At 50.4% G+C, this 17,686-nt stretch overlaps 1 protein-coding gene across 1 annotated transcript; it reads left to right on the forward strand.

Annotated features, from left to right (window-relative positions):
* The first annotated feature begins 1,938 nt into the window (after positions 1 to 1,938).
* RSPO1 (R-spondin 1) lies at positions 1,939 to 17,460 on the forward strand. Its single transcript, XM_080921104.1, has 5 exons — positions 1,939 to 2,050; positions 13,853 to 14,044; positions 15,944 to 16,093; positions 16,361 to 16,549; positions 17,169 to 17,460. The coding sequence occupies exons 1-5, from the start codon at positions 1,957 to 1,959 to the stop codon at positions 17,330 to 17,332; spliced, it is 789 nt and encodes a 262-aa protein (XP_080777230.1). The 5' UTR covers positions 1,939 to 1,956; the 3' UTR covers positions 17,333 to 17,460.
* Positions 17,461 to 17,686: the final 226 nt, after the last annotated feature.

Here is a 17,686-nt window from a genome sequence, read left to right on the forward strand (position 1 = left end):
CACTGATGAAAAATGTAACTTCATTAACTGAAACCCCACTTTTGCCCACCCTACTCTGAGCACATCTGGGACGCGCTCACCTAAGCTGTATCTAAACCAGACCCTTGCAGATGAGAAAAGAGGCTCAAAGTTTCAAGGTCAGTAATCCAAAGTAACACAGCTAATTCTCCAACAGTGCTGGTATTGCAAACCTGGCAGCCTGGCTCTGAAGTCTGTACCCATGACCATCAGGGGCCACATCCAGCGCCCCCTCCCCACAGACTGTTGGGGCAGAGGACTCTGGCTTGGCAAAGTTGGCTGGATATCCATGGCTGTGGGGGCTGGGGTGTGACATAGGGACTGGGACGTTTGGCACGGAGTACTAGGTGGGGGGCTGGTGAATAGGCAGTGGTAGCAGTGGGGCACCAGGGGTGGTGGGGGCATCTCTGCTGGCTCCAGCTCCAGTACCAGGTGGGATCCATCAAACTCACGTAAACACTTCTCACAGGCAGCTTAACCACTTGAGTGTGTCTGGCCTTCAAAGCCAGGGGGAGAGGCCGAGGAGGGAGGCGGGAGGTACGGAACTCCCTCAGGGGGTAATGATTTATCTCCAGTGCAGGTGGGCTCTGCTGGGGCCTCTTTGGGAGGCCAGGGGGTGGACTGGGCACAGAGGCGCTGAAGGGGAGAGGCAAGGGGGCTGGAGACTCCATGCTGAGTATCTCGGATTTCTCATTAGTAAGCCAAAACAACTCAACCAATCCGAGCTTCATAGGTGAAGAGCCTGCGGTTCAAGGAGGCCAAACGACCAGTCTGATGACAACTAACCCTTGAACAGAGCCTCCTGGAGGAGCGGGTCAGACGCTCACCCCGTGAGCCTAAGTGGGTGTGCCGGTGGTGCACTTTCTCTCTCGGCGGGCTTGTGGGCCAGCCTGTTGTGAGTGCGTGGCCCCTGACAGTGGGAACGAAGCATTCACTCCATCTCCTCCTTAACCCTGAAGCTCAGATGCCCAACTTCTCAGACACGGCGGCCGGCGGCCGGTCCGGCGGGGACGACGGGTGCCCCTGCCCCCATCACCCTGGCTGCTGGGTCCAGAGCCCGAGCTCTCTCTCGGGGCTGGGGGATTATCGCCATTCTCTGCGTCGGGCAGTTGCTGCTGTTTATATCCCCTCACAAAAGCCAGGCCCGCCAGGCCTGCTGTGTCAGAGTTTCTGTGGCTGGGGGGGAACCCTCACTTCCTTTTCTCCCTCCAACCCCAGAGGGCCGTGCAGAGTCTGCCTGCTTGCTAGAGGCCGCTGCTCTAACTTCTGGATTGGGACAGGTGAAAGGCACATGGGTGACTCAGCACTGGGAAGAGCAAGCTGAGGAGTCACTCATAGGAGGACAAAGAGTTCCTTTACAAATGTCAGGATATTCTAGCAGCATGAGGTCTGTAGGGTAGACCTAAAGAAGGACTTCCACTTAGAAGTAGCCAATATTAGTCAGGACTAGAGCCAGCTGGTTCCTATTATTGAGAAACCACCAGGGACGTACAGGTTTAATTTGGGTAACCACTGTACTCCAGCTACTCAGGTAGCTGGTTCCACTATTAGGATGCAGGAAGCTTGGAGATAGGAGGACGGGATTCCTTCTTCAGGGGGTGCTTGGTAGGGGATGTGCAGCAGTGTCTAGACTTCCTACAGAGGACAGGGCACCAGGGACTTAACCCTTCTCTCTCTTTGCCCACAGGTCTCTCTCGGGTGTGGTTCTCTGCTAACGTGAGAAGACGTCTCATGTGACCCTCTGGGGTGGCCTCAAGCAGGACAGGACCTCCCTTTGGGCCGATGGAGAACCTGGTTCCGTACCCCCTTAGATCCCAGCTGAAGTTATGGTGGATCTGGCCTGCAGCCCGGGCCTGGGTCTCCTGCCACTGACCCAGCCTCAGAGCCTTTAGCAAGAGACCACCCCTCCCGCCAGGGGCACTGAGCTGGCCAGTGACTATGCAGCTTGGGCTGTGTGTGGTGGCCCTGGTTCTGAGCTGGACGCACCTTGCTGTGGGCAGCCGGGGGATCAAGGGCAAGAGGCAGAGGCGGAGTGAGTACCTATGGGGCTGAGCTGCTGAGGGCCTGGGTGCGGGCGGGGCTGGAGAGCCTCTGGAGGCTCTCTTCTAGGATGGCTGTCTCATTCCTCCCAGCTTTGGATTATCCGGTGGGCAGTTTCTTTTGTCAAGATGTACTGGTCTAACAACCCCTCTTTATTGACCTTCCTTCCTGTTTCAGACTCTGCTTTCTGGCTCAGCCCCTCCCTAGGAGGCCCTTTGACCCAACTTGCAGGGCATCCATGGTGATGCTTCCCAGGGATGGAGTCCCTACCCTGCCCTATTCCCAACCCCAGGCTCAGGCATTCAGGGCACCTGTCTGAACTACAAACCTCTGGACAGAGGCTCTGCACATCTGGGCAGTTAGCACAGCTCGCCTTGCTTGAGGACAGGCAGAACAGCACAGAAGAGAAAGGGGGGTGACTTTCTCCAGTATTTTCAATCAGGCCCCATGGGATTCCCTAAGCTGAAGCCAGCGCACCCTTCAGAGTGGCAATGACCTTACCATGTAAGGCACCCCTGTAAGATTTCTGAGCATAAGAAAAGCCTGTAGCCCCAGCTCAGGAAGCAGAACCGGACGGCCATTACTCTGATGGTCAGACTGGTTGGTGTGAAACACTGTTTTAAAAATCGAAACAGAAAGAAAGAACGAACAAGCAGGTTGGAGAGATGGCTTAGTAGTTAAAAGTATACACTGCTCTTACAGAGGACCTAGCACGCACACACACACACACACACACACACACACACACACTTATTAAATATTTATTATTAATATTTATAATAAATATACAAATATTTATATATTTATATCACTGATAAACCTAAATTATAATATGTAAATGTTTACATAACATTTAAATACTTATTATTAAAAATAAATGTTTTATGAAAGAAAGGAAAGAATAGTAAATCCAGCTTTCTTTCTCTTTTGTCCCCGTTTTGTTCATTTGAGACACAGTCTTGCTAGGAAGTCCCTGCTGGCCTAAAATTCCCTATGTAGGCCTCCAATTTGCAGTAACTCTTCTGCATCTGTCTCTCTAATAGTTTGCAGTTATTGAGCTCGTTGGAGCTCAATGAACCCAGTGTCCATTAAAACAGCTTGCTAAAATTCAAAGCTTACGAGTGTCAGTCAGCCTCCTGGCCTGACCCAGGCATCCTTTACCCTCTGTTCAACAGCTGCTGTAATGGGGGCACTGTGTACTGGGAGTGGCCAGTGTATGCTAGTGACCCTGCCAGAGAGCTGGGTGGGGGCCTCTCCCTCCCAAGGACTTGTCCCTCTTTCGACATCCCCCATCAAGAGCTGTCGTGCAGGCAGGAAGTCTTTCCGAAGTCTCGCCCAATTCCCCCTTGCTTCACTTTTCTCATGGGACTGGTGCCCGCAAGCCAGAGAAGCGGCTCAGCTGGGAAAGGGAGGCTTGGGGGGAATTGGTGAAGTGGAGGGGGGGGGACACCCAGCTTAAGAAGCAATTAGAGAAGGTGAGGTTCCAGCAGCAGGAGCAGCAGGAGCAGCAGTAGCAGCAACAGCATCGAGGCCTTCCAACTCCTCCCCGTGCCTCTGTTGTAGCCAGTGTTTTGGACTCCATGAGCCAGATGTGGTTTAGTGATTTATAATCAGTCTCCTCCATTTCTGAAATGGGGAGAGAGAGAGGCATCAGGACATTGAGACAAAGGGGCCAGCCTCACTCATGTGACAGGTATGGTGATCGATCCTGTTCGCCCACAGAGGGTCACATGCCCACGGACACGGGTGGACATCAGACCCGGGCTGAAGTCAGTAGAACTGACAAGCACTAAAGTGGGAGAGAGCGGGCTTCTCTCCGTGACTATCAAACATGGCGATTTCCAGATGCTTGATTTTGAAGTAGCCACATCCGATGCCTGGGCAGCTTGTATTACTGACTGATGTCAGAGTCTAGGTCAGACAAGGCAAGACCTCGTTGCTCTGAGAGTCACCAGGCATGACGGTGTGTGCTCTGAGTTGGACCTTGTTAGATGGTGATCCTGAAATGCGTGTAAGGTGGCTCTGTCGCTGCATAGGAGCACAGCCAGATAGATGTTTGGGGGATGATGGATATGGGTACACTGCTGGCTTGGTGGTGGTGCTGGGGGTTGGACCAGGACCTCAGGCCTGCACACCCCAACTTTAGATATACATATAAATGTTATAGGTATCTATGAAGTAAAAAATAGTGCTGTGTGTGTGTGTGTGTGTGTGTGTGTGTTCATGGGCAGAAGGTTCTTATGACACAACTTATGGTTGTGGAGGTCGGCAGACAACCTTTAGATGACAGTCTGAGACGGGATCTGGATCTATCCGCCGCTCTAAGCGGGGCTAGCTGGCTGTGAACATCAGGAGGGCCCCTCTCGTCCCATTTCCCATCCCTGTGCTGGCACCGGAGATGTTTTTGACACGGGTCCAGCTTTCACATGGAATGTGGGGAACCTGAGGTCAGGTGATCAGGTGTGTGTGGCAAGCACTTCTGTCTGACTCGCCACCTCACCAGCCTATTTTTTTCTTTCTTACTTCTTTTGTCTTCCTCCCCCTGCTCCTTTTTTTTTAGATTTTGATTCTTTAGAGACAGGGTTTCTCTGTTTATCAGTCCTGGCTGTCCTGGAACTCACTGTGTAGGCCAGGCTGGCTTTAAACTCACAAAGATCCACTTGTCTCTGTCCCTCAAGTACTGGGATTAAAGGTGTGACCACCATGCCTGGCCTTCTTCTTCTTCTTCTTTCTTTTTAGAAAACTTCGTAAAACATCAAGTTCCGTTCAGACTTCAGTTCCCAAGGACCACTGGACTATTTTGTGCTATGGTTTCTGGGTATCTTGGGGGAAGGCTGTGTGGAAGGGCATCGGGAGGGTTGATGCACAGAGGAGCCTCCGGCTCTTGCCTGTCTGTCATCCTCTCTGGTGTGTCAGTCAACAACCACTGTAAGAATCAACCCTTTGGTGGTTTGAACCTGGAAGTGTCTGATCTTGAGGTCTGAGAGATAGTCCCCTCGCTTGAGTGGGAGAGTGAGAAAAAGAACATTCTTGTTGGCCCGGGACAGGTGCATGCGCGCTCTTGCTCTTGTTCTCTCTGTCTCTCTGTCTCTGTCTCTCTCTGTGTCTCTCTCGTACGTACATACACACTCATTGAGGACCCCCTCCTTCCCTCTCTCATCTCACCCACTCTCAGGTCCCCGCATCTCACAAATTCCCCCCTTACATCCAGTGTACCTTTCCTTAGTTCCTTTGCCTGTCTCCTTCCAGAACCCTCTACTCAGTCCAGCCCTGATGGGGGAAGCCCTCCTTATCTCCCCGAGCCCTTCCCACCCTGTCCCTGGCACTTGTGTCCCTCTCATTGCCCATGTTCCTGTCCTTCTCCCCTCCTTTACTCCCTTTTTACTCCTGGGAAACTCTACTGAAACCCAGGGATACAGTTATTGTGGTGCAAGTCTGTAATCGTAACTCTTGAGAGGTTGAGGCAGGAATACTGTTGATTGTTGTGAGTGAAAGGCTAGCCTGGGCTACAGAGTTGCCCCTCCTGTGGTGGGCTCTGTCCCATAGGAAGCCAGCAACTGTTAGAATAGAAGCCCCACTCACTGTGATGAAGCCCTATACCATCGACACAGAGTCCCTAGAGTACCTGGAGCTGCACCTAGACTGTGGATGCCCTTTCTCCCTGCCAGGATAAGAAGTCTGGACTTGCCTTCCCTTGAGCTGTGGCTGCTGAGAGGTCACCAAGAGGCTCCATGGGAGATCTGGGCTAGCCTTAGAAAGGCAGGAAGAAAGCATGCTGAAGGGTAGCTGGCTTTGTGAGATACCCTAACGGTCTGCATTGCACTTCCTCTTTCTTATTTTTATTTTAAAAATGTATTTTATTATTGATGTGTGCTTGTTGCTTTTTTAAAATAACTTATTTATTTGTATTTTTAGTTTTTTAAATTTTGTATTTATTTCTTTTATGTGTGTGAGCACACTGTCGCTGTCCTCAGACACACCAGAAGAGGGCATCAGATCTCATTACAGATGGTTGTGAGCCACCACGTGGGTGCTGGGAATCGAACTCAGGACCTCTGGGAGAGCAGTCAGTGCTCTAACCATTGAGCCATCTCTCCAGCCCCCTCTTTCTTTTTTATTTTATGTATGAGTACACTGTCACTGTCTTCAGACACACCAGAAGAGGGCATCAGATCTCACCACAGATGACTGTGAGCCACCATGTGGTTGCTGGAATTGAACTCAGAGAGGAGACCACAGGAAAAGACTAGCATGGAGGTAATCAGGGAGGACTTCCTGGAGGAGAAAGGTGGTTCTGAGGCTTTGGAGGTTGCACAGTGTCCTAGGCTAAAGGGTTAGCTTAGAGGAAGACATAGTAGAGCAAAGAGTGGTATGTTTTGGAAAATGGTTACTGCTTAGGGTTTTGTTAAGGGAGGAGGTGAGTGGGGTTAGCTTAGGGCCACTGGGAAGGAGTTCCTTTAGATATGATACAATGTTTCAGGCAGGGGTAGGGGTCACCTTAGGTTTAGTTGTAGAGAGATGCCTCTTAAAGGGGCTCTTGGGGAAATGATCTGGGGTTACAAGGACTGTGAACAGGAGGCTGTGTTTCACAGAGGGGCTGGCTGAGCTACCTGGCAGCCATCACAACAACAGTTGTGTGTGTCCTGAGCATGATAGGCCAGCCTCTACTGCGGAGCCACACCCCCAGCCTACAGCTAGCACCTGAATGGGTTTTACATAGGGTTGACAGAGGCACCAAGGATAGAGGCCCAGCCTTGCCTATGTGGCCAGAACAGGGGGCTTGAGGATCTGGAGAGATGGCTCAGCAGTTAAGAGCACAGGCTGCCTAAGCAGAGGACCTGGGTTCGATTCTTTTTTTTTTAATTCATTTATTCATTCTATGTAAGTACACTGTAGCTGTCTTCAGACACACCAGAAGAGGGCATCAGATCCCATTACAGATGATTGTGAGCCACAACTCAGGACCTCTGGAAGAGCAGTCAGTGTTCTTAACCGCTGAGCCATCTCACCAGCCCCCTGTGTTCTATTCTTAGCACCCATGTCAGTTTACAACCATTAGCAACTCAAGTTTCAGGAGACCCATCCCCCTCTTCTAGCCTCTTCCAGCACTTTGCATGCGCACAGTACACAGACATACATTCAGGCAAAGCATCCGTACAGAACTTTAAAAAAAAATGTGCCTGGGAAGCAAAGGGTTCCAGAGCAGAGGCAGTGGGGGGGGGGGGGTAAATGGGAAACCCCTCCGTCCCCTGAGCCTGAGAAGACTCCTTAGGTAAGCTGGCAGCTCTGGGTCCTGTCACCACAGAGAGCAGCAGCAGCAGCATGAGGATCTGATCCCTCTCCTCACCTTGTTGAACTCCAGGGCACTCAGCACCTTAGGGCCTTTGCACAGGCTGTTTCTCCTGTGAGGCACATGCCCTTCCTTCCCCCAGCCAGCTGGCTCAGAGAGTGAGCGCTGCATGCCACTCCCCTGTAACTATCTGTCACGGGGCCAATCTTCTGGCTGGACCTTTGTCACCGTGCCCTAGCATTCAGCTCCCAGCAGTCCTGGGAACCTGTAAGCCAGGCTGTGAATGCCCAGGAAGCAGCTTCTGCTTCTCCTTTGCTCTGTTCTTTTTCATTTCTTTTTCTTTTTGAGATGCTCTCAAATGGCCCAGGCTGCTGAGGAAGACCTTATATTTCTGATCCTCCTGCCTCCAACCTCTCCAGTGTTGGGACTGCAGACTTGCACAATCACACTGGATTGATGTAATTCTGGGGATGGAGCCCAGGCTTCATGCATGCTAGGCAAGTACCCACTAAGCTCCAGCCCTAGCCCCTCCCCTTTTGTATCCTCCATGCATCCCCCAAACACATACATCATCTTCCTTTGTGTGAGCCAGTACTGCCTCCGTGGAGCCCCTTCCTGCCACTCTTGAGTCTTCCTAAGTTGGGAGTGTTAGAGGTGAGGGGAACTCCTCTTCCATCCTGGTAGACAGTTCTTGGTTCACCAAGCTGACACCTGCCCATCACTGAGTCCCCACATCTGTGTTTCTGAACTCTTTAGGGACTAAGAGCCCACATGTTGGCTTCTGGACCCTCCTGTAACCCAGCCAGTCCCGCTGCCTGACCTCAAAGGCAGTCTTCCTGAGTGCTGACTGGTCTCTTCCCCTCGCTTCTGGAGCTTTCTCTTCTACTCACTCCCCAGTTCCTTTGTTGTTGTTGTTGTTTTGTATGTCTAGTTGGTTAGTTTTTCTTTTTTAAAGATTTATTTATTTATGTACATGAGTGCTCTATCTGCATGTACACCTGTACACCAGACGAGGGCATCAGATCCCATTACAGATGGTTGTGAGCCACCATGTGGTTGCTGGGAATTGAACTCAGGACCTTTGACAGTCAGTGCTCTTAACCACTGATCCATCTCTCCAGTCCCACAGTGTTACTTTTTATATTACTCCATTCCTTTTGTGCCTCCTGGACTGAAGCCACTCCAGTGAGGCTACCTACCCAACATGCTCCTGATTTTCTACTTGTCATTCAGGCATTTGGCTTGTTGTTACCTCCTTCTTCCAATGAGTACTCTCTTCTCATGGCTCCTATGATGCAGGATGCTTTTCAGAATCCTTCCCTGTCTCTCAGTTTGGATTCAAGGCTAACCTCTTTCTCTTCTGTTCACAACCTTCCTGATGCTGCAACACTTTAATACACAGTTCCTCCTGTTGTGATGCCCCATCACCATGAAATTATGTTGTCGCTACTTCATGACTGTAATTTTGCTACTGTTATGAATTGTGATTGAATATCTGCTATGCAGAATATCTGCTCTCCGACCCTGAGTTGGAGAACTGGTGTTTTAACCCACTTGCTGTTTACATGTCTGCTTGTAATTTTGTGTGTATGTGGGAGTGGGTTGTTTTGTTCGGTGTTTGGGTTTCTTTGAGGGAGGGGCTCATTGTAGCCTAGCTGAGGTTAGCTTAGAACTTGCTGTGTAGTCAAAAACTGGCCTCCTGCCTCTACCTCCCAAGTGCTGGAAACTGAACTCAGGGCCTCTGGAAGAGCAGTCAGAGCTTTTACCCACTGAGCCATGTCTCCAGCCCTGAGGGAGCCTTCTCAAGTGAAGACCTAACTATGGCTCCCATCAGCCTTCCTTGCTGCCTTTGAGATAGTGTCTGTGCCTCCTACAGAGTTGAGGTTCTTCTTGATCTGGCCTTGCTTCTCTTCCAGCTTCTGGTGTTACTATTCTCCCTGCGACCCTTCTCTGCCGACTCTGGGTGTGCCAATACCATGTGCCACACCTCCATAGCCAATACCAGCGTCAATGGGGAAAATGCAGTGGCTGATTCAGTGGACATTGAACACTGGGGCTCTGAGGTCTATGCAACTCTGTTTGTTGATTTGTGGTCTCTCTATGCAGCCATGGCTGTCCTGGAACACACTCTGTAGACCAGACTGGCCTCCACTGCAGATCCACCTGCCTCTGGCCCCTGTGTGCTGAGACTAAAGGTGTGCACCATCACCTCCTGACACAAATCTGTTCTTGACAGAGAGGCTAAGCAGAGAGACTGAATATTGAAATCTTGCTATCAAGAGCTGAGCCTCATTGTGCAAGCCCAGAGTTCCAGTACTGGGGAGGTTGAGGCAGGAGGCTTGGAAGATGCATGGCTAACCCAGACTATAGAGCAAGTTCAAGGCTAACCTGAACAACTTAGTGAGCTCCTATCTCAAAGTCAAAGGAAGATTGGGAACGTGGCTCAGTGGAAACAGGCTTACCTAGCACCCGAAGGCCATGCATTATTTCTTAGTGATGAAAGCCAAAACAAAAGAAAAAATAGGATTAAATCCACACAAAGCTGTAGGAGGGACACCTGGGGCCACCTCAGCCACAGAAGCTAAGGCAAAAACACAGAGCGAGCAACCAACTCTGAAACAAACTGAGTCAAGTATCGGTGACTCAAAAAACCTTCCATGAAATGGAAACAGTCCCTAAACTCTACAGTGACCGCACACGCTTGGCACACGGCTGAGCAAAGCCCTAAGGATCCCAAACTGCCATGTAGCGGTCCCTGCAGTGAGCAAACCAGGCAAAAAACGAAAGCAATGTTTGATTTTACCAGCTCGGTCCCGCTGACTCCGTGCAAACAAGTTTCACATTAAAGAAGTCACTGAGCCATGCTCTTGGCTTCCACGCTCCCTCAACCAGCCTCTATTTGCCTCTATTTGCCTCTCGGATGCTACGTTCCCTGTGCCTGGATCACACACTGGCTGAGGCATCGTGGTCCAGTAATTTAACCTCTTCATCTCCTCTTCTGTAAAAAGGATGGGATGCTAACAGTGGGATGGGTGTGATGGTTCACGTGTCATCCCAGCACATGGCAGGCAGAAGTGGAGGATTGTTTCGAGTTCAAGGAAGCCTGGGCTAGGTAACATAGCAGTTCTGGGATAGCTTGGGCTACAGCGTGAGACCTCCCCATCTCAAAAAGGGAAGAATAAAAGCTGAGGAAGTACCTTGGTTGGTCGAGGGCTTCCCTAGCACGTGCAAAGCAATTGTGTTCAGTTTCTAGAACCTCATAAAATTGGATGTGGTGGCAGAAGACTGTCATGCCAGCACTCAGGAAGCAGAAGCTAGAGTTCAAGACTAGGCCACATAGCTTAAGAGAGCTAAGTGGTGATGTCTGCTACCCCAGGTCACTGGAGCCTGTGGCCAGAGGACCATGAGTTTGGGACCAGCCTGGGCTACATGGTGAGCTTTTGCTCAAAATACAAACACAAGGCTGGGAATGGTGGTACACACCTTTTATTCTAGCACTTGGGAAACAGGTAGATGGATCTCTATGAGTTCAAGGCCAGCCTGGTCTACATTACAAGTCCCGGGCTAGCTGGGTTTCATAGTATAGACCCTGAATCAAAAAGACCAAACCAGAGGCAGCTGCAGGTGGGTCTTGGAATTCAAGGCCAGCCTGTTCTACAGAGCAAATTCCAGGACAGCCAGGGCTATACAGAGAAACCCTGTCCTGAAAACAAAACTAAACAATTCCCCCTCCCCTTGAAAAGAAAGATTTTCAAAAATAAAATAAATTAGTAAAACTGTACATTTAAAGGCAGAGCCAGTAAGATCACATCGCCAAGCCTGATGACCATTCTTGGATCCCTGGGACCTACAAGGTAAAAGGAAAGAACCAAAAGTTATCCTCTGACCTCCTCACATGTATAGTCACATATATACACACACACTAAATGTTAAAACAAAAGAAATAAACACACACAAAACCAGAACCAGCAAGATGGCTCAGGAGGTAAAGGCACTTGCTACACAGCCTGATGACCGGAGTTTGATCATCAGGTCCCATTTAGAGGTAGAAGGTTGTCCTCAACCTCCACACAAGTGCAGTGGCACGAGCGTGCAAACCACCCCCAACCTACCCTACCCTCCACCAACCCACAACAACTACCACTACTACTATAGTAGTAATAACCCTACTAGTAGTAGTCATAAAGCTGAAGGTACAAATGGTCAGGGCAGAATGGCTCAGTGGCTCGCTCTGCAAGCATGAAGACTCGAGTTTGAATCCACAGGACCCACAAAAAACAAAAGCCAGGCATGGCTGTGCACACCTGTAACTCCATCACTGTGGGACAGGCAGGGACAGGCAGATCGTGAGCACTCTCTGGTCATTGAGCCTAGACAAAATGTCCAGCTTCAGGGCAAATGAGAGACCCTGTCCCAAGGCCACAGAACAGAGAGTGATGGAGGAATAAAGTCAGGGTCCTTCTCTGGCCACCGTACGCATGCATGTTGGGTTGTACACCTGCACACTCACATGCACGCACCGTACTACACATAAACAGACAAGCAATCCTGTTGAGACTCATTTCACACACTGGTTCCAGGCCTCACAGGCATCAGTAACCTTTCCCTCACATCCTTCTGTTAACATCTAGAAGAGTCCTGTGCAAAGGTCTCTCTAAGGGAAACACTGGCCACGGGACTGAAGTTCCTTAGTGTGATACAGAGAGAAGATACCTTATCTCCCATTCCCTCCCCCAAGTTATCTGCATGTCCCTTTGCCCCTCTCTGGTCTTGTTCCTTCCAGTACCCTTAATTCTACTCTCTGAAAGACATATTTCTACTGGTTCTTGAAGAAAGCCCCATGGCTCCCCTTTCTTTTCTCTTTCCTCCTCTCCCTTCTCCTTCCATTCCTTCCTCCTCTCTTGTTTTTCTTTTCTCCTTTTTTTAAAAAAATAAAGACAGTACCTTGCTTTATTACCCTAGTCTGACCTCCAACCTCAGTCATCCTCCTACCTCATCTACCAGAATGCCGGGATTACATGCATCAGCCTCCCTGCCAGCCTTCCCCAGACCCCTGAGTCCAGTGTTGCTGGCTGGAGGCTCACATGAAGCACTCACATACAAATGGGTGTCTGCTCCATGGAAGGCCAGTCCGTCTACAGAGAGGCTCGGCTTATTAAATGCCTGACCCCTGAGTTAGTTCATCCTGTAAGTGGCACATGGAAGACGAAGGGTGAGCGCAGACAGAACAGTTAATGAAGGCTCAGAAAGAAATCCGAGACTCGGTGCTGATGTGGGAGGTCACACTGCTTTCAAAGGCAGCCCTAAACCACGATGTTTTAACCTCAGCATCACAGACATTTTAGACCACGCCATTCGTTTTGTCCAGGGTTGGTCCACAAACTAGAGAATGCTCAAGGGCTTCTCTATTTTTGTTTTGTTTTCAGGACAGGATTATTTGCTCTGTAGACTAGGCTGGCCCCAAACTCAGACTCATCTGCTTCTGGCTCCTGAGTGCTAGGATCAAAGGCATGCATTACCACTGCCTGGCTATCAAAGGGCTTCTATTTCTACTCTCTTGACAGAAATTGCCAGTGGAAACTTACTTCTCTGTTTGTAATGATCAAAAGAAGTCTGTAGGAACTGGGGAGATGGCTCAGCAGTCAAGAGAAGACCTGCATTTAGTTCCCAGCACCCACACGGTGGTTCGCCACAGTCCAAGGCTCTCCCAGTCTCCAGGCAGGCACATGGTACAGATATATACATGCAGGAAAAACACTTATACACATATAAAGTTTTTTTTTAAGTCTTTTTTAAAATGTCCCTAGGGTTGGCTATTTAACTCTATAGAGTGCTTACCTTACTTGAGCAAAACCAAGGGTTTGGCCCACAAACCACATAGACCAGATGTGGTGGCATCTCCTTGGGATCCCAGTACTCAGGGAGTGAAGGAAGGGAGGGCAAAGGTTCACTGTCATCTCCTGACTACCAGAGACCAAGTCTTTAAGAAAGAAACAAAAAAGGTTGGTCAAACATCTCCTATGAAGCAAAATCTCTCAAGTTGAGACTATTATTTTAGGCATAGGTTATTCTAATTGTTTTTCAGTCTTTCTCCATGGATCATTAATCCAGGGTTCCCCTTGATCTTAACACTTTGACCAGTAATTGAGAAGCTACATTGGGTACCTTAGGCAGAAGTTTCCTCTTCTTTGAGAGAGTTAGGATACGTTAAAGGGACGTACAGATTTTCATCTCTGGGGATAAAGAACAAGTCTATAGGCTCAGGATGTGCTGGAGCCAGGAAGTTGGGGGTACAGATCTAGACATCTACACTACCTAGTTAGGGGCTTCTGGGCTTGTGCCTAAGGCAGCCTTGTGCTGAGCTGTTCACCTAGCTCTGCCTTCTGAGATGCACATTCCGTTTGTGCAACCAAGCCCCAAAAGGATCATGTCCTATCCTTGTGGGAGCCCAGAAATATGGGGTCTCCCCTACAGCCACCTTTTCATCTTTTCTCTATCCCGCAGTCAGTGCTGAGGGGAGCCAAGCTTGTGCCAAGGGCTGTGAGCTCTGTTCAGAAGTCAACGGTTGCCTCAAGTGCTCGCCCAAGCTCTTCATTCTACTGGAGAGGAACGACATCCGCCAGGTGGGCGTCTGCCTGCCTTCCTGCCCGCCTGGATACTTTGATGCCCGAAACCCCGACATGAACAAATGCATCAGTGAGTGTGTGGGGGCGGGGGCTGGAGAGGCCCCGTACCCTGGAGGATTGTGATTTGGCCAGTGAGAAGTGTTGAGCATAGGAAAGAGGGTGGGGCTCTTGATTCAAATATACAACTGCCAGGCAGACATCTTCCTAGATATTCCACCCATAACCCCACAGTGTACAAGCCAGAACCCCATCCTCCTCTCTTTTATTTGTATCTACTTCTATTTCCACGGGTCACTCTTGAGTGTTCCAACTCATCTGTCAAGCCAGAGACCCAAAAACTAATCTTTCACTATGTTGCTCAAACACTTACTAAGCACAATTGTCATATCTAGGCTCCCAACACCTGTCCCCTACACCATTTCCATATCCTGTCTGTTTGTCTTCCAGCCCACCCTCTGTACTGTAGCCACCCGGAAGCTTCTGAGACCCACAACCTGGTGCATACCCCTGCGGCCGATCACCTCATATCAGCTCTACCCTGGCTTTAGGGAAATCCCTGCCTGGTCATTCTGCTCTCTTAGAACTTCCCTTGGCTTCTGGCTCTGCCTTCTCACCCCAGCCACTGTTCCATGTGTTGTAAGGCACGCACTCTCCTGACTCTATCCCATCCCTGTGGCATTCTGGGGGATATCCAGGGACCGGCACATATAAGCCATGCCAATGTTTCCTCCCTTGAACTGCAGAAGTCATTTCCAGATTTCAGATCATCAAGCCTCATAAAGGTCTTTGGAGGGAGGCTGGGCAAAAGGGACCACAGGTTCTTAGAACTGATAACTTCGAGGCAATTGGGGGGGGGGGAATGCCTGGTGCCAGCTAAGTCTTCTGGGTTCTGATCTCAGCTTGGCCACTAGTTCATTGTATAACCTTGAGTGAATCTCAGTCCCTGACAGCTCATCTTGAAGTTGGAAGTGCTAGTTTTTTTCCTCTCTGGTTGTTGGGAGACACACCTATAAACCTCTTGGTGTCTGGCACTTGATAAATGGTAGTTGCTATTGTTATTTTGGTTCTTATTGTATTTATTGGCAACCAAATATAGGAATCTAAGCATCTTGGGCAAGGCGGGGAGCTGGGGGTTGGAGGAGACAGAAGAGAAGGAGGAAGGGAAGCAAAGTTAGAATTAAGCCACTGAGACAAAGGTACAGGAGACAGGTGGGTAGCTCTGTAAGGGGAGGTGGGCCCTGGGAGTTGCCCTCTTGTTCTTCAAGATATTGGGGGAAGAAGAAGGGGTTCGTGGATGTGTCAGAGTCTAACTAGACTGGCAGCTGGGGCTTCAGGTGCCAGAGACTGGAAGAAAGCCAGTACCACCCAATTTGGAAAGGGGGGATGGTGGAAGGCCTGTCTGTTCCCAGCCAAGCCCCATTCTGCCCACCTCCCACAAAGGAGGGAGCTGGCAAGAAGAGGTAGGGAGGAACCCTGGAACTTGGATTTGCTCAGGGAGAGGAATTTGCCCTGGGATTGTGCCCACTTGTCTGAGTATATTGTTTCTGTTCTGGACAGAAGGAGACCCAGTACTGGGGTGTTATGGATGCCTCGCAATGTGGGAAGGGGTGCCACACTGGTGCTGCCTGTGGGCTCATTCTCCCATTCAGTCCCATTCTTTTTAGGGGGCTTTGGGATGCTGAAACAGTCCTGTCTCTACCAGGCCCAGAAGGCCCTCTCCTCCCCTGAAAACTTGGGACCTCATAGCAAGTCCCAGGATCTGAGAGCATTTAGGTTCTGGTTAGCTGTTGCTGGCAAGAATCCCAGCCAGTACTCGGAGTGGCTACTTGGGTGTCCCTGCACTTTGAAAGATTCCTAATCTAGACCAAGATCCTGACCTCTTTGGTATAAGTGGTGGGCTTTGGGACTGAGGATAAAAGAATGTGCCCATCCTGGCCCGGGCCAGACCCCATTCTACTCCTGTCTTCAGAATGTAAGATTGAGCACTGTGAGGCCTGCTTCAGCCACAACTTCTGCACCAAGTGTCAGGAGGGCTTGTACTTGCACAAGGGCCGCTGCTATCCAGCCTGTCCTGAGGGCTCCACGGCAGCCAACAGCACCATGGAGTGCGGCAGTCTTGGTAAGGCCTGAAGCAGAGGGCCCGGAGCAGAGAGGGCAATAGAAGTCTGGCCAGAGTGAAGGGGGGAGGAGGGGAGGAGGGAGACACCCACCTTCTGGAACAACCTTTTGGGGTTCTTTCTCTGGGGTTCTCTGCCTCTGGGCTAAAGAGCTCAGACCTGAGGTGGGGTCTGATCTGAGGGTGGGTTCATGAGTGTGGGTTCCCTGGGGCAGAAGGGGCGACCCCTTTGCCTCTGGCTTCCCTCCCTCCTACCTCACCTCCTGTCAGCACAATGTGAAATGAGTGAGTGGTCCCCATGGGGGCCCTGCTCCAAGAAGAGGAAGCTGTGCGGTTTCCGGAAGGGATTGGAAGAGCGGACGCGCAGGGTACTCCATGCTTCTGGGGGAGACCAAACCACCTGCTCAGACACCAGAGAGACCAGGAAGTGTACCGTGCGCAGGATGCCCTGTCCTGAGGGTGAGCAGCAGCCTTCTGCATCCTGGGGACTAACTACATCGATGTCCCATGCTGTGCAAGCTGGAAGCACACCTTGGCTGAGAACAGTGCCCTAGGATGCCGTGTGGCAGGAATTAGTAATACCTGAAGGCATGCTCCACGTAGCTGTCCCATTTCTTCAGGGTGTTCATTTTAGAAGGGTCCTCAGAGAGCAGAGAGAAGGTGGCTAAGTTCCAGAAACTTGGACCCATTCAGACAAGGCCACAGAGCCTGCAGTTGGCAACAAGGTAGATGCTGCCCACTTAGCCTGGTCTCAGAGGTGGCCTATGAGAGGCAGGGAGTGGGAGTGGGAACTGTCCCATTCATCCTGAACAGACAAGAAATGCTCTAGGGTCTATGGGGTCCAAGGGCTAAGGAGAAGGAGGGTGTCTGGTGCACCAGGAAGTGGGTTGGAAATAAGTTGGTTTCTTGTACTCATGCTATAAAAGCTCCTGAAGGGGCTACAGCCTGAGGAGGCATTGAGGTCACTTCCTGTTGCTTTTCTACCCCGTTTCCTTGCCATGGCTTTCTGAGGACCCTTGGGCATCCAGAGTGTCTGCACACCCTTTGTTGATTTTCCTCCATTATCCAATTGTTACAGGGCAGAAGAGGAGGAAGGGGGGCCAGGGCCGGAGGGAGAATGCCAATAGGCATCCTGCCAGGAAGAACAACAAGGAGCCGGGCTCCAACTCTCGGAGACACAAAGGCCAGCAGCAGCCACAGCCAGGGACAGCAGGGCCGCTTACATCAGTAGGACCCACCTAGGCGCAGTGACTGGTCTCCAGATACATGTGGAAGAATCCAGTGCTGTACTGTGTAATGAGAACTTTCCAGAACTGGAGCATCTGGGAGAGCAAGTCCACACATTCACCATCCATCTGTCCATCCATCCATGCACACATATGGCCACATCGGAAAACTTCAACACGCACATGCATGCACACACACACACACACACACACACACACACGTGAACACACATTCTTGAGGTTGCTGAAGATACATTCATTCTGTGGCTCAGCTGTCCACTCAGTCTATGATGCTCTTGGAAGACGTATCTGAGAGAACCTTTCCCAGCATCTGAAACTAAACTTCAAGGAGTGGAACCTTCTGGAGGAA

Source organism: Micromys minutus (genome assembly GCF_963924665.1).
Source record: "Micromys minutus genome assembly, chromosome: 9".
Taxonomy (NCBI): Eukaryota; Metazoa; Chordata; class Mammalia; order Rodentia; family Muridae; genus Micromys; species Micromys minutus.

Excerpts from the sequence above, each read along its gene's own strand:
- RSPO1 (XM_080921104.1), top strand. The coding sequence starts at position 1,957 with ATGCAGCTTGGGCTGTGTGTGGTGGCCCTGGTTCTGAGCTGGACGCAC. Across the intron at positions 2,051-13,852 it reads GGGCAAGAGGCAGAGGCGGA|TCAGTGCTGAGGGGAGCCAA; the intron begins GTGAGTACCTAT and ends TCTATCCCGCAG. Across the intron at positions 16,550-17,168 it reads CAGGATGCCCTGTCCTGAGG|GGCAGAAGAGGAGGAAGGGG; the intron begins GTGAGCAGCAGC and ends CAATTGTTACAG.